We start from the raw sequence: 14853 nt of genomic DNA, 5'->3' as shown, positions 1-14853 counted from the left end.
AGCCATTGTGTGGGGGCTCCAGGAGGGCTGCCATAGTCCAAGCAAAAGATGACGGTGACCTGAACTGGAGTGACAAATGCTGAGGTCCTGGCTAAACTCTGAGAGTTGAGCCAGCAGGCTGGTCTAAGGTGATGGACATGTGTTAGTTCTACAGATCAAGAATAAGAGCTCTCTCTACCACAGTTTAAAGCCAGATTTGAAGCAAGCTTTAGTTAAATGCTGACCAGATGGTTGGACTCTGGCCAGTTCTATACCTAGGTTCCTAGGAAATGGTCCCGTGTCACAGTTTGCAGCCGATAAGGTCCAATCAGGGGCAAGCATACATCCTGATGTATTTCCTGCCTGTGAAACTCCCACCCACATGTGATTAAGCACATCTGGTACAGATGGGTGCAAACATGTGGCTTGTTATGTCCCATAAACAATATTTCAAGAACTATCTGTTCTCGAGCAACAGGCTTGCAGATCAGAGACATTTTGTTTCATGGATCTCATAGGCATAGTAATTTATCTTTTTCTTTTTTCTTTTTCTTTTTTTTTTTTTTTTTTTTTTTTTTTTGGTTTTTCGAGACAGGGTTTCTCTGCAGCTTTTTTTTAGAGCCTGTCCTGGAACTAGCTCTTGTAGACCAGGCTGGCCTCGAACTCACAGAGATCCGCCTGCCCCTGCCTCCCGAGTGCTGGGATTAAAGGTGTGCGCCACCACCGCCCGGCAGGCATAGTAATTTAAACATAAAATGTAACTTTGGCTCTCACACATGGGTCTTCCTTCTGTCTACCTTGGGCTTGAAAGCAGCCCCTCTCCTCAGTGAGAGAAAGTGGGTGTCTCTCAGTAAAGGTCCAGGAATTGATCACAAGACATCACTGGGGCCTGTATGCCCCATTCAAATGTGTTGTCACTTGGTTTGCACAGACTTGCTGAACCCACCACTGACTCAAGAAGCGGCCCCCTTCAGCTCACATCTTCTCACACCCCTCAGCTTGGGTCTGTCTTATCCCCATTGCTGAATTTGCACAGATTTCACTGGGTATGTAGACCAGGCTGGCCTCAAACTCACAGAGATCCACCTGTCTTTGCCTCCCGAGTGCTGGGGTTGAAGATGTAAAGCACATTAATTTAGGTGTAAAAGAAAAAGATTTGTAGGGATGGAGGATTTAGCTCAGTGGAAGAGTTCTTTCTCAGCACAGGAAAGGCCCTGGGTTCATTCCCTAGCACTGAAAAGGGGGAAAAAGATAGTCCGCATGGCATGGTGGTTCGTGTCTCTAATTCCAGCACCTGAGAGACAAAGGCAGAAGGATTGCCGTGAGTTCTGTGCCAGCTTCTTTCATTCACGGTCACACATGTTGTGCTTATTGTTTTCACGTAGCTTCAATAGTCCTTTGTTTTTGTTTTGTTTTGAAGACAGGGATTTTTCTGTGTAGCCCTGGCTGTCCTGGAACTCATAGAGATCTGTTTGCCTCTGCTTCCCAAGTGCTAGGATTAAGGATGTGCGCCACCACTGCCTGGCTGGTTTTTAACATTTGTTTGTTTTATTTTGCTATAGTTTTCTGAGACAGAGTTTCTATCACAGCCCTAGGACCAGCTGCTAGGCAGCTCAGGGTTCAGAGGGAAGCCATGGCACTGGCGAAGCTAAGACCTTTTCTATCTGAGACAGTTAAGAAAAAGACGCTCCCACATTCTCTGAGGTTTCTTTCTTCGTTCATCAGCCTCTTCTGATGGACTCTGGGCTGGATCTGGCTGCCCCTCACAACTGTTCTAAAGTGTATTTATCAACTGTTACACAAAGCATTTCCTCTTCCAATGCCCCCCAATCTTAATCTACATACCTCACTGAAGGGATGCATCACATGCCTCCGTGTGATGTATTACCTGCGTGTCTGGTGTCTGTGGAGGTCAGAAGAGGGCACTGGATCTCTTGGAACTAGATATAGTTGTAAGCCATCTCATGGATGTTGGGAACTGAATCCGGGAAGCAGCCAATGCTCCAGCCCTGTTTCTCACATAGCTTTTTAATGAGGTATTAATAATTGGTCAAAGTTTTAAAAAGTCCCAGGCTTTCCAGTATTCAATCAATATACGTTGAGTCCTGCCATGGTAGTTAAATCCTCAGGCAAGATGGTGGCTACCCATGTGTCACCATGATGTATTCCACATCCTCAGAGACATGACTTGATCTCAGCTTTCTTCTCCTTCTTCTTGAGATTGAAACAGAATTGTGGTATGAATTCTAAGCTGGCCTGGTACTTGTGGTCTCCTGTGTTAGTTTTTCAGAGGCTACACTGCACCTGGCTTTCAGTACCTTTTTAAAAACAGAGTCCCAGGGTAGGTTCAAAATTCTTATAAATTTTCTATTAGAGAATAGATACAAATGTGATTTATGTTTCATAATTCATGGTGCCATAAAACACAGCCCCTCCAGACAAAATCAAGGTTCTTCCATGTATTTCAGCTCAGCTTTGAACTTGTTATATAGCTGAGGATGACCTTGGACTCTGGATCTCAAAGTGGTGAGAACACAGGCCTGTATGCCCCCACATCTGGCCCTTATGCTAACTTTGAAAGTGCTAGGGGTCTCCTTCTGATTCAATAATAACTGATGACCAGAGTCCCTAGAATATCTGCTCAGAAGGATCTAGGCAGAGGCAGGAGGATCTCATATTTGAAGCCAGCTTGTGCTACCTAAGGAGACCTTGTCACAAGTCCTCTTGAAAGTGCTAGTAAAGTCCTCTTAGCAGTAGCGGCGAGAGTCTAGCCCCGGCTGACCTGGAGCTTACTCTGCAGCCCAGGTTGAACTTGAAGGCATAGCGGTCCTCTTATCTCAGTCTCCCAAGAGCTGGGATTACAAGCATGAATTGCCATGCCGTTTAAAATGTGCATTTTCCTCTGAGTGCCTATAGCCTGCTTGCTGTGTGCCAGCCCTCTGTGTTTCCTAGCTCAGTTTTAAGAGGACCTGTTCTATGGTGTGTCAAGCCCTCCTTGTCTGAGACAAGCCCCTCCCACTCCCCCCATCCACCGCAGAGGCAGGCAGATCTTTCTTCCAGTCTGTGTCCCTCTCCCAAAGACGTAGCTGCTGCCTGTGGCTCCTCTCCTCTCCCCCCTCCACTTCCTCTGTCTCTCTCTGTTTCTTTCCTCATCCCCCTTTCCCCTCCCTCTCCCCTTCCATAACCCACTAAATAAATATCTAACCTCACTCTGCATGGCTATCCATCTCGGTCTCTTACCCACCACGTGGCTCCCTGCCTGGGACTCGCTGTCCCTCGTGGCCCACGGGCTACTGGAGGCTCCCTTCTGCCCATTGCAACCACTCCTGGGGAACAACGCCGTTTTACTATTACCATAACACCTGTGACAATTTTAAATTTACAGTTGTGGAAAGGAAGAAGTAACTGCTCAAGTGAGTATTCAAGGCTGACTTGAAGTTCTGGAGTTGAATTCACTGCCAAGGTGGCTAGGGTCTTAGGTTTTGGAAAGCCTGTAAGGTGAATAAAGGGTAGAAAGACCGTCCACCCAAATAAAGAACTAACTGGGCTGGTAAATTAAGTTAGTTGGTCAGTTTCCTGATCTTGATTCACTTACCTATAAAATAGAAATAGCAGGCGGGACAGTCTGGCACAGACCTTTAATCCCAATCCCAGTACTTCAAGAGCAGAGACAAGATCAAGATGCTTCTGCCACGTAAGGAGTTCAAGGCCAGCTTAGGCTTCATATGAAAGCCTGACTCCAAAACGGGAATAGCATTATCTGCCTTAAACTGCTTATGAGAATCAAATGTGATCATGTGCTTTGGGGGCTGGGAATGAAGCCCAGGCCTCTACCACGGCGCAACACTACGAAACTCTCCCTTTGTAATAGCTGTTTCTCTCCCTGTTCTTCCGCCTCTACGGAACACATTCCAAGGAGACTACATTTTCCAGCATGCCACTTCGCCCTTTGACCTCAGCGAGACTAAAAAGGTGCGCCGTCGTACGCCACGAGCCGGAAGACTCGGACTCCCGGCATGCAGCGCACGGTGCTCCCTTAGACTCGAGGGGCTGCGGGCGCGTGATGTTCTGGGAGCTGTAGTCAGCAGCGCGTTGCCCTGACGCCGGCCCGGCCCGGGCGTGGGGGCCTGTGGGAGGTTGCGCGGCCGGGCCCAGCTGCGGGGCGGAGGTGGAGGCGAGGCCTGCGGCTGCGGGGAGCGGCGGGGCCGGGAGCGGGCGCCGGAGCTGAGCCGAGCCGGAGCAGGCGCCGGAGGCCGGCGCGGCGAGCAGCAACCATGTCGGTCTTGGGGAAGCTGTTCGGGGCTGGAGGGGGTAAGGGGAGCAAGGGCGGCCCGACCCCCCAGGAGGCCATCCAGCGGCTTCGGGACACGGAGGAGATGCTTAGCAAGAAGCAGGAGTTCCTGGAGAAGAAGATCGAACAGGAGCTGACGGCTGCCAAGAAGCACGGCACCAAAAACAAGCGCGGTGAGGCGGCCCCGACCCCATCAGATTCTCTACTGCCTCTCCTAAGGTTCCCCAGGCCCGGACTCCACTTTGTCTGACTCGTTTCGGGGGGGTCTCCTTCAACCCTGGAACTCTTCGGCTAGACTGCTTTCGGTGCCTCTCCCTGCCAGGGACCCCTTTCCACCAGACTCCTGTGTCTCCTTGAGCCGGCTCTCTTCCCCCATCGGGCTCCTTTCAAACTCTTCCCTACTGTATCAGGCCTCTCCTGACCCAGATCACACAACACGTTAACTCCGTGCGCAGTCTGTTCCACTGTCTTACTGTGTTCTTCTCTCTCCGGCCTCACCCACCTTACCAGCCGCTGCCCCCACTCCCACCCTGGCTCATTTCGTGTCCGCACCCTATCATTTATGTGTCTCGGTACACCTCTGCTCTGGAGTCTGGTCTGGAGTCTGAGCTGCCTTTGGCCTCTGACTCAGGAGCCTTCTTGAAAAGTCTCCTTTATTGAGAGAAAGAGGATTGGGGAGTGAGGAGACCCTCTGGTACCCACTCTGTTCACTTGTTGAGTGAAACTGGACAAGTTTGAGACCTCAGTTTCTGCACCCACTAGGTAGGATCTGGCCTCTGTGAGGCCCAAGATGTCGCTAGCCCAGTGGTTCTCTTTTGCTTTCCTCATACCCAGGCCTTTTCGGAGCTTCCGTATTGTAAGCCTGACCCCTGTGACTCACCACTACCTTCCTGCCCCTCCTGAACCAGAAAGAAGGCGGACTCTGCCTCAATTGGCCCAGTTCAGCCCTGTTGTGATTGCTACTTACTTCCTGTTGTGAGTCTGTCTAGAAAAGTGCCTTGTGGTTCTCTCACAGAAATGAATGTGAGAACGCTTTAGTGACTGTAAAGAATGGCAAAACGTTCCGTTTTTTCCTTGGGGTGTGTGTGTGGGTGTTTCAAGATAGGGGTTCTCTGCGTTTACAGCCCTGGCCGTTCTGGCACTTGCTTTGTGGATCAGGCTAGTCTCGAAATCACCGAGGTCCTCCTGCCTGACCGCTGGTTAAAGAAAGGCATGCGCCACCACCGCCCGGCAGATGCTCTTTTGTCACAGCAGTGTGAGCATGAATCATAGCGGCAGTTCTTCCTTTGAAGGTGGGCCAAAGGTGAGAGGGGGTTTAGGAGTTGTCCAAGCAAGTATTTAACCTAAAAAGTTCCCAGGGAAGTTTGTTCTGGGATTGGGAACTAGTGGGTGTGTCCTTCCGGAAGGATTTCTAATACCTAGCACATAGTAGGGGCTTAACTAACATTGTGAACATCTGCTTGATATTTTCTCATGATAGGATGGTCTGCCCTGAGGATGCTCCTCACTGATAGCAACCATTCTGGAACTTCTGAGCACCCAGTGCTTCCAGTAAGATTCATAGAGGGAAACCAAAGAGCCCCCACTTTAAAGAGAGAGACTGGTTGTGCTCGTCCCTGTAGGCCTGTAACCCAGCATCTGGGAGGCAGAGGCAGGAGGGTCAAGGTCGTCCTTGTTTACGTCCTTGTCTACAGAGCAGTTTGATGACCAACCTGGTCACCCAGGGAGACCCTGTCTCTAAAAGAGAGAGCTAGGTTAGGCAAGACGCCAAAGGAAGAAAGTAACCCTTTTGGAGATGTCAGTGGTGAGCATTCAACAAGAAAAAGTTGGTTCACAGTGAGCAGGATGGGTAGGATGGTCTTTAGAAAGTTATAGTTGGAACTGAGTCTTTTTGAAGGAACCACCTTTGGGGGACTTTTTCCTGGCTGGGAGGACAGCACATGGATGGCTGGAAAGTTGGCAAGATTTAAGAAATTGAAAGATCTCTGTCTCTGGAGCGTAGTGATTGAGGAGAGACTGGAGTAAATAAAAGGAGGGGGATGGGCCTTGAATGGCTGACAGAGTTTGGATTGTGAGTGGATGGAAAGCTTTTGAAGGGTCTTATTCTGAAGCAAGTCCTAATCGTTGGTAAGAGTGTTAAGCATCTGGCTGCTCTCTTGGTGGTGGGGGTGCAGTCCATCTGTGGACTGGACACCAGTTGTAGCTGTGGAGACGGAGAGCAGGGCTGTGCTCCTTAATCAGCTCTTTTCTCTGACAACTCTCCCTTAATCAGGGTCCTCTTTCCCCGGTAGTAATTAGTCCTGGTTTTTGCCAGTCTGCATGTTTGAAAGCTGGCCTCTGTACAGTGGAGTGGAGGAGGGTGCCCCTGTACATCCTCCCCATCCCACAGGATGCCGAGCACAGCAGCTGCCATATGGTAGGAGATCAATAGCTCAGAGCTCCTGGTCCAGGGCTAGCTTAGTTTCTGCAGTTGTAGAGGTGACTGAGTTGGCTCTCAAGATGCTTGTAGAGAGAAAGCAGACACGTGGAAAAGCGACCTCAGCCGAAATAACTTTGTTCAAAGTGGTGTCTGTCTCTTTGCGTTTGCCTGTGGGGTACAGGCTTCTCTTGTTTTTATTGTCCTAAGGTCTCATAGTTGTGTGTTCTTGTCCTAGGACCTAACCCACTTCCTCAGATGCTGCTGTGGGTTTTACCACCACCACATGTGTGCCATTTATTTACTGACCCAGGACTGTGTTTGGACTCTGAGCAGCAGAGCTGAGAAAACACTGCCTGTCTTCCTGGGAGAATTCAGGATTGGAAATGTGGGGCTGGGCAGGGCCGGGAGTAATTCTAGAAGGCAGTGGTGAAGTGTGTTTAAATGATTGAGGTTACAGGAGGTAGGGGAGGTTCTTGTCTGCAGGGAGGGAAGGGAGGAGGCTTTGTGGAGGAAGAATGAGGTGGGTCATCAAGGGTTTAGTGTGTTTAGGAGCAGCAAGAATGCCTCCCAGCAGGAGTCTAAGACAGGATACTATAGCATGAATTCGAATTGTTATTAATAATAAAAACCCAGAGTCAGGGGCTGGAGAGATGTCTCAGAGGTTAGGAGCACTGGCTGCTCTCCCAGAGGTCCTGAGTTCAATTCCTAGCAACTACATGGTGGCTCACAACCATCTGTAATGAGATCTGGTGCCCTCTTCTGGTGGGCAGGGATACATGCAGACAGGACACTGTATACATCACTTGTAAATAAATCTTTTTTTTTTTAAAAAAAACTTTATTTAACTTTATTTCACGTGCATTGGTACAACAATGTCAGATTTTCTGGAACTGGAGTTACAGACAGCTGCGAGCCATGTAGATGCTAGGAATTGAACCTGGGTCCTCTGGAAGAGCAGTCAGTGCTCTTAACCACTGAGCCATCTCGCCAGCCCCAATAAATCTAACACCCCCCCAAAAAAACAGAGTCAGATATAGGGGTTGATGCTGAAAGATCAGAGAAGCAGAGTGGCCAGCCACTAGTTCTTAACCTCTACCAATGCTCAGACCAAAGGGGTGATCCTGTCTTTATGACTCCTCAGACTGCACACTCAGATTGAGTGCCTCAGACTGCATTGAGCTCCTGTCTCCTCCTGCTTTATATTCCTCTCTCTGCCCAGCCATATCCCTTTCTGTCTCCACCTCCCTAGTGCTGGGATTAAAGGTGTGTGACTCCCAAGTGATGGGATTAAAGGTATGAGCCACCACCACCACCTGGCTCTGTTTCTTTTTTAGACTGGATTGATCCGTCTTCTTCTGTCTCTTGAGTACTGGGATTAAAGGTGTGTGCTACCACTTCCTGGCTTCTATGGCTAACTAGTGGCTCGCCTCTGCACTCTGATCTCCAGGCAAGTTTTATTTATTAGATTACAAACAAAATGTCACTGCAGGATATGTTGTATGTAACCTTGGAGAGTAGCTTCTAACCTTTGGATCTTGCCCTGAATATATAGAGAAGCCATTGGTGCTTCTTTATAGTAGAAGATCTTATCCATTTGGGTTTTGAAAGGACATTCTGAGCAGCAGCATAAACAGAGGTATGTAAACTGACCAGGGAGGAACTGAGGCAGGAGTAAGGTATAGGATTAGGAGGCAGAGGCAGGGTGGTCTCTGTGAGTTCGAAGCCAGTCTGGTGTACATAGCTAATTCCAGGACGACTAGGGCTACACAGAGAAACCCTGTCTTGGAAAACAAAAAACCAAAACAACAACAAAAAAGGGAGTTGGTAAAAGAAGGGAAGAACAGGAAGGAACTAGAGGAGAGACTGAGACATATGATCATCTTATTTGGGGAAGTAACAAAGTGCTACCTACACAGGTGCCCAGGAAGTTTGGGAGGTTCTTGTTGGTAGGCCTCAACTTGAAGCTGGTTTCTTTTATAAACCATATAAATCTGATCTTGGTAACTATCAGATAAGTGCCTTCTATCCTGTTCTTTCACACATCTTAGGTGATCCTCACCTCAGCCAGGTAGGAATATTTCACAAGTGAAGATAAACTTAGGCCTCTTGGATGGCAGGGTCTGTGTCCTGGTCAGGTCTGTATTCTTAGCACTGAGCAGGGGAACTAGGACCGGAGAACAAGAGAATGAATATATGACCAAAGGAAGGGAAAAGGAATTGGAAAAAACATGTGACCCAAATTTTGTTCTTATCTGTGGAGCCACTGCCTGGGACACAGTGCAAATAATGAGCGCTCTCTCTCCAGCCTCTTTCCTTTAGAATGGAATTGTTGTTGTTGTCGTGGTTATCCCTGTTGTTGTTGTTGTTGTGACCATCCCTATTGTTGTTATTGTTGTGTTCATCCCTATTGTTGTTATTTGGGGCCCTCAAGGCACAGCATACTGAGTGGTTAGCAGACAGCCATCAGGAACTGGTTCTCTGACTCTACTTCTGCCGCTCAAACTCAGCCATCCAGACTTGTATAGCTAGCACCATCTGAGCCATCTTGCCAGCTCCTTGTTTTATTATTTTTTTAAGTGGAGTGTGGGCAATAAGGGGGTGGGACTTGCTGTGTATAGCCCAGGCTATCCTTGAACTTGTGACTCTTTGCCTCAGCCTCCTGAGTGCAGGAATTCTGAGTTACAGGTGTGTATCCTCGCATCTTTATTTTTTTAGTGTCTCTTTGTGTAGGACATTTGGAGTTGGTTCTCTCCTCCTACCATGTGGGTAGGGGTTGGGGTGAACTCAGGTAGTCATATTCTAGGCCAGTGCCCTTTACCTGTTGAGCCAACTTAGTGTCCCAGTTTCCTATCTTTTTCTGGCATGGCAGCTAATTAAGGACATATCTACCTTAGGTAGTTCAGATCTTCTTTTATTTTAATCAAGACGAAAGGAGCTTGTCGGAAGGACCTATTTTAGTTACACACAGTTGTGTAGGATTACGCAGTGGAGACTGGTGGTCACATCCTGTGCTGGTACATTTGTATAGATACGTGGGAGCAAGTCAATCCATAGACTGTTAGGTTCCGCCGAGAATGCTGGACCAATGTAAATGTAAATGTAAAGGCCAGGATCTTACAGGAAACACATCTTCATTAAGTTCTGCTCATTGCTGACATCAGGGTAGCATCATGTTTAATAAAGTCACTAATTCATTAGCATGTGAAAAGGTGTCTTACTAAATTACATGGATAGTGAATGTGGCCTTTTGGTTCTTGATATCATCTGAAAACCATAATATCTTAATAGTGTGTGTGCCAGCTGGATTGTCTGTCCCAGAGACCCTTGAATGGAAAACTTGCAACTCACTCAGGAACTAAGCAGTGGGAATTTCCCTTGATGACATTTTAGCTTCTTGTTTGAGGACATAGTTTTATTTATTTTTTAAGACATATGGAGTATCAGAGAGGCCCTATGTGTTTGATTGTTCAGACATACTGCTGTCTTTGATTCAAATGAAAATAATCTTTTTTTTGGTAAGAAGATTACATGCGCATGTGTGTATGCTTGTATGTGAACATTTGTATATGTGGAGGCTAGAGGTCAACCTCGAGTGTCATTCCTCAGGAGTTATCTGTCTTGTTTTATGAGACAGGGTCTTCCACTTGGACCTGGCATGACTGGCCTGTCAGCCTCAAGGATTCTTCTCTTTCCACCTCTGCAGTGATGGAGTTACAGATATACTTCACCCTTCCCAGCTTTGCATGTGGGTGCTGACTCCACCTCAGGTCCTCCTGCCTGCATAATAAGCTCTCCCCTGGCTGTGTGATTTCCCCAGCCTGTGTGTGTGTGTGTGTGTGTGTGTGTGTGTGTGTGTGTGTGTGTGTGTGTGAGAGAGAGAGAGAGAGAGAGAGAGAGAGAGAGAGAGAGAGAGAGAGAGAGAGCGAGAGCGAGGGGCATTTTTGTCTATCTCTGCCTCCTGAGTGCTGGTACTAAAAATGTGTGCCACCATGAACTGTTTTACAAGAGAAAGAGAACTATAATGGTCTCCACATGTGATCCCAGCACTTGGGCAGAGTGAGACTTATTTGTGTGTTTGTTTGTTTTTATGTTCTTAGAGACAGGGTTTCTCTGTAGCTCTGAGTCCTGTCCTGGAACTCGCTCTGTAGACCAGGCTGGCCTCGAACTCACAGAGATCCACCTTCCTGGCATTAGCCACCATCACCTGGTGAGACTCTGCTTTAAAAAAAAAAAAAAATAGAAGCCGGGCGGTGGTGGCGCACGCCTTTAATCCCAGCACTCGGGAGGCAGAGGCAGGCAGATCTCTGAGTTCGAGGCCAGCCTGGTCTACAAGAGCTAGTTCCAGGACAGGCTCTAGAAACTACAGGGAAACCCTGTCTTGAAAAACCAAAAAAAAAAAAAAAAAAAAAAATAGGCCGGGCGGTGGTGGCGCACGCCTTTAATCCCAGCACTTGGGAGGCAGAGGCAGGTGGATCTCTGTGAGTTCGAGGCCAGCCTGGTCTACAAGAGCTGGTTCCAGGACAGGCTCCAAAGCTACAAAGAAACCCTGTCTCAAAAAAAAAAAAAAAAATTGAACCAAGACAGAATGTTCAAAAACAACTTTAGTGCCATGTGTGTGCATGCAGGTCTTTGATCCCCGCACTCAGACTGAAACAGGATTTCCATGAGTTTGAAGCCAGCCTGGGCTACAGAGCCAGTTCCAGGCCAGCCTGGGCTAAACCAACAGGTGCTTTAGGTTAGTCATTGAGGATGGATGATTATATAGGTTAGTCATTGAGGATGGATGATTATATAGGTTAGTCATTGAGGATGGATGATCATATACTTTAGTCATTGAGGATGGATGATCATATACGTTAGTCATTGAGGATGGATGGATGATTATATTTGGAAGGAAAATATGAGCACAGCAAAAAGCAGTCTTAACCGGATATGGTGCTGGCCAGCATCTAAGGCAGTGGGCTCAAGTCAGCAGGCCTTTATTGTGCTCCTTCTAGGAGGAGGTCCACGCAGTGGTACAGGTGGACAGTTCTGTTTTCGTGCAGCTTTCTCATCCTGAATCCCATCTCCCTCTGTGAGCGGAATGCTGTGACTTCCTTTACAGGCTCTGCATAGACGAGCCAGCACGGGGAGGGCGGCTCCTTCCTTGGTTTTCCACTCGCAGTCATGAGCCCTTCAGTCTTTGGTGTTCCTAACTCGGCCAGGACAGTGCACACAAGTGACAGACGAAGCGTCAGAGAGTGACTTCCCTGGGCGTGACTGCTTTATTTTTTCCGGGGCCCAGGTTCCCTTTGCGAGAGCGATTGACCCCATCGACCTGCCCCAGCCCCCTGCTGACAGGATTTGCATTGGGAGCTCTGGCCTGTGTTATAGTTTAGTCTCTCCTGGACAGCTCTGCCCGTGAGATCACTTTCCTGCCTAGGCTGAGAGCTGTCTTCCTGAAGGCTTAAGTTGGATCAGTTAGGGTGGTCCCCTGTGGGGAAGCAGCCTGGGCTGAAGTCAGAGCTTGGGGTCTGATACCAGACAACTGTGGACTGGAAACGGACAGGTTTGGCATCGTCCGGCTGCAGAGGACAGATCCGAACTCGCTAAGTCTGCACTTCTTTAAGACAGACAGATGTTTCCGTTTCTTCTGTTACTCTTTGTGGATGTTCACCATTCAATGGTGGCTGCTGCTGAATACTCAGAATATTCCAGCATGGGTCTGGACAGCATAGCTCAGAACATTCAGGGTCATGCCATTTGCTTAGGGATTTAGTACAAGCTCTTGAGCCTGGTAATTCCCCTATCACCAAGCCAGATCTTCTTCTCAAAAAACAGTTGTATTTGTGTGTGTGTGTGTCTGTGCCCACCTGCATGTGTGTGCTAGCGTGCGTGCACGCTGAGCGTATGTTGTATCATTGAACTAAATCCCTAACTCCCTTTCAGCCCTTTAAGGAGTCTTAGCTGAAGGTTAAATGATTGAAATTAACATGAGTACGTGACTCATTCTCCCATAGCTGGTATTTCTAGATTTACCTCCTCCCTCTTCCTTATAGGGCAAAGGAAAGCTGTACATCTGGTTGGTTGTGATAGTTAGATCAAAAGATTAGTGATGTGGGTTAGTGGAAAAGGTGCTAGGTTTGCGGTAAAGACCTAAGTTCACAGTCTGCCTTTGCCTCTGCCTCTTGGTACTCTGGAATATCTATCTATCTATCTATCTATCTATCTATCCATCTATCTATTTATTTATGGTTTTTTGAGACAGGGTTTCTCTGTAGCTTTGGAGCCTGTCCTGGAACTAGCTCTTATAGACCAGGCTGGTCTTGAACTCAACAGAGATCCGCCTGCCTCTGCCTCCCAAGTGCTGATATTAAAGGCGTGTGCCACCACCAATAGGTTTGATACTCTGGAATCTTGCCCAAGTTTCCTTATTTTTATGGAATACAGTATTTGCTAAACGTTCTTGGTGTTTGGTATGACCTGTAATAACATCTGGGGGGATTGTTAGAAATGAATACACAACAGGGCAGTGGAGGTGCACGCTTTTAATCTCAGCACTCAGGAGGCAGAGGCAGGCGGATCACTGTGAGTTGAGGCCAGCCTGGTCTACAGAGAGAGTTCCAGGACAGCTAGGACTGTTGTACAGAGAAACCCTGTCTTGAAAAAGAAAAAAAAAATTGCAGACATAGAGGCCACATCTTGACTACCTAAAGCAGAACTGTTATGGAATTCCTATGTAGTTTGTATGTTCCTTGAAGTTTTGAGGCGTGTGCATGTGTGCGTGTGTACACACACATGTACATCTACCACAATGCTTGTGCAGAGGTCAGAGGACAACTTTTGGGAGTCAATTTTCCCTCTGCATTGAGGCTCTATCTCCCTTGTTCTGTGCTGCCCTTGGTGCTTGCATGTGAGCTTCTGGTTACTGTGTTGTCTCCGGGTGCTCCGGGATTACAGATGTTTGCTACCACATCTGGCTTTTTTTTTTTTTTTTTTTTTTTTGTGAGCCCTAGGGATTAGAACTGAAGTGGCTATTCTTGCATGGCAAACATCTTTACCCATGAACTATCTAGGTGGTCTTGTGGATGGAGTTTTTTGTTGTTGTTTTGAGACAGGGTCATACTTTGTAGCGTAGGCTGACCTTAAATTGGTGATTCTTCTGTTTTAGCCTTCTAAGTGCTGGGATTTCTGATTTGTGCCACCGTGTCTGGAAAGTTTGAGGGATTTTAAAACCAATTTGGATAGTATATAACCTTGGGGGAGATTTGTGACTGCACTCTTGTAACTCTTGTAACTCAGCTGGCCTTGAACTTTGCCTCCATCTCCCAAATATTGGGTAACAGGAATGTACCACCATGGCCCAGTGACACTCCAAGTCTTTTTGGTCTAATTACTTCATAGGTAGACATGTGTTTAATTTCAAGGACTGTCTATTTTTAAGTACTGAAGGACCAAACCTCCTAATTTACGTTAGCCAAGGACCCCACCACTGAGCACACTCTTAGCCCTGTAATAGTTGGGTTTTTCTTTGGGCTGCCCACCAGCTCCCAAATAAAGACACAGAGACTTATTATTAATTATGAATGCTTGACTTTAGCTTAGGCTTGTCCCAGTAGCTCTTTTTAACTTAATTTAACCTATTTTTACTCATCTACAGTTTGCCTGGGGGCTTTTACTTTTCTTTTATTCTATATGTCCTAGGTCCTTGCTTTCTCCACTTCTGGGTGGCTGGCCCACCAGGCATCTCCCTGGCATCTTTTTTTTTCTTTCTCCTTAAGCCTAAATTCCTCTTCCTACTTACTCTCCCTGCCCAGAACTCCTGCCTGTACCTCCTTCCTTGTAGAAGTCAGCTTGATTTGGGAAATAACCAGGCTAGCTGAAAGATAAAATAATTATATTTTTATTTATTATAAAGGGAAAACTCATGAAACAGGAATGAGAAGTCCAGCTGTGCGGGGAGGGAACCACACAGAGGGGGCACCAGGGCCCTGAGCTCTAAAGCCACACCCTAACTTGGTCCCACCTCTTAAAGATAATTGGTTGGCAAAGATTCCCCATCATCTCCCCCTTTTGTCTAAACAAGAGCAATCTAAAACCAATACAAAACTATATACAATAGGAACAGATATCATGTATATAATTACAACCAACATAAACAATATTAATCAAGGACCACATGATA

General features: G+C 47.3%; 1 protein-coding gene across 1 annotated transcript in view; it reads left to right on the top strand.

Annotated features, from left to right (window-relative positions):
* The first annotated feature begins 4109 nt into the window (after window positions 1-4109).
* Window positions 4110-14853, top strand: part of Chmp4b (charged multivesicular body protein 4B) — a 44598-nt gene continuing 33854 nt past the window's right edge. Inside the window, exon 1 of the mRNA XM_038330430.1 lies at window positions 4110-4443. Within this exon, the coding sequence (XP_038186358.1) occupies window positions 4254-4443 (190 nt within the window). The 5' untranslated portion in view covers window positions 4110-4253. The remainder of the gene's footprint in view (window positions 4444-14853) is intronic.

This window comes from Arvicola amphibius, chromosome 5 (assembly GCF_903992535.2).
Source record: "Arvicola amphibius chromosome 5, mArvAmp1.2, whole genome shotgun sequence".
Taxonomy (NCBI): domain Eukaryota; kingdom Metazoa; phylum Chordata; class Mammalia; order Rodentia; family Cricetidae; genus Arvicola; species Arvicola amphibius.
This window is presented reverse-complemented; position numbering and strand designations above follow the sequence as displayed.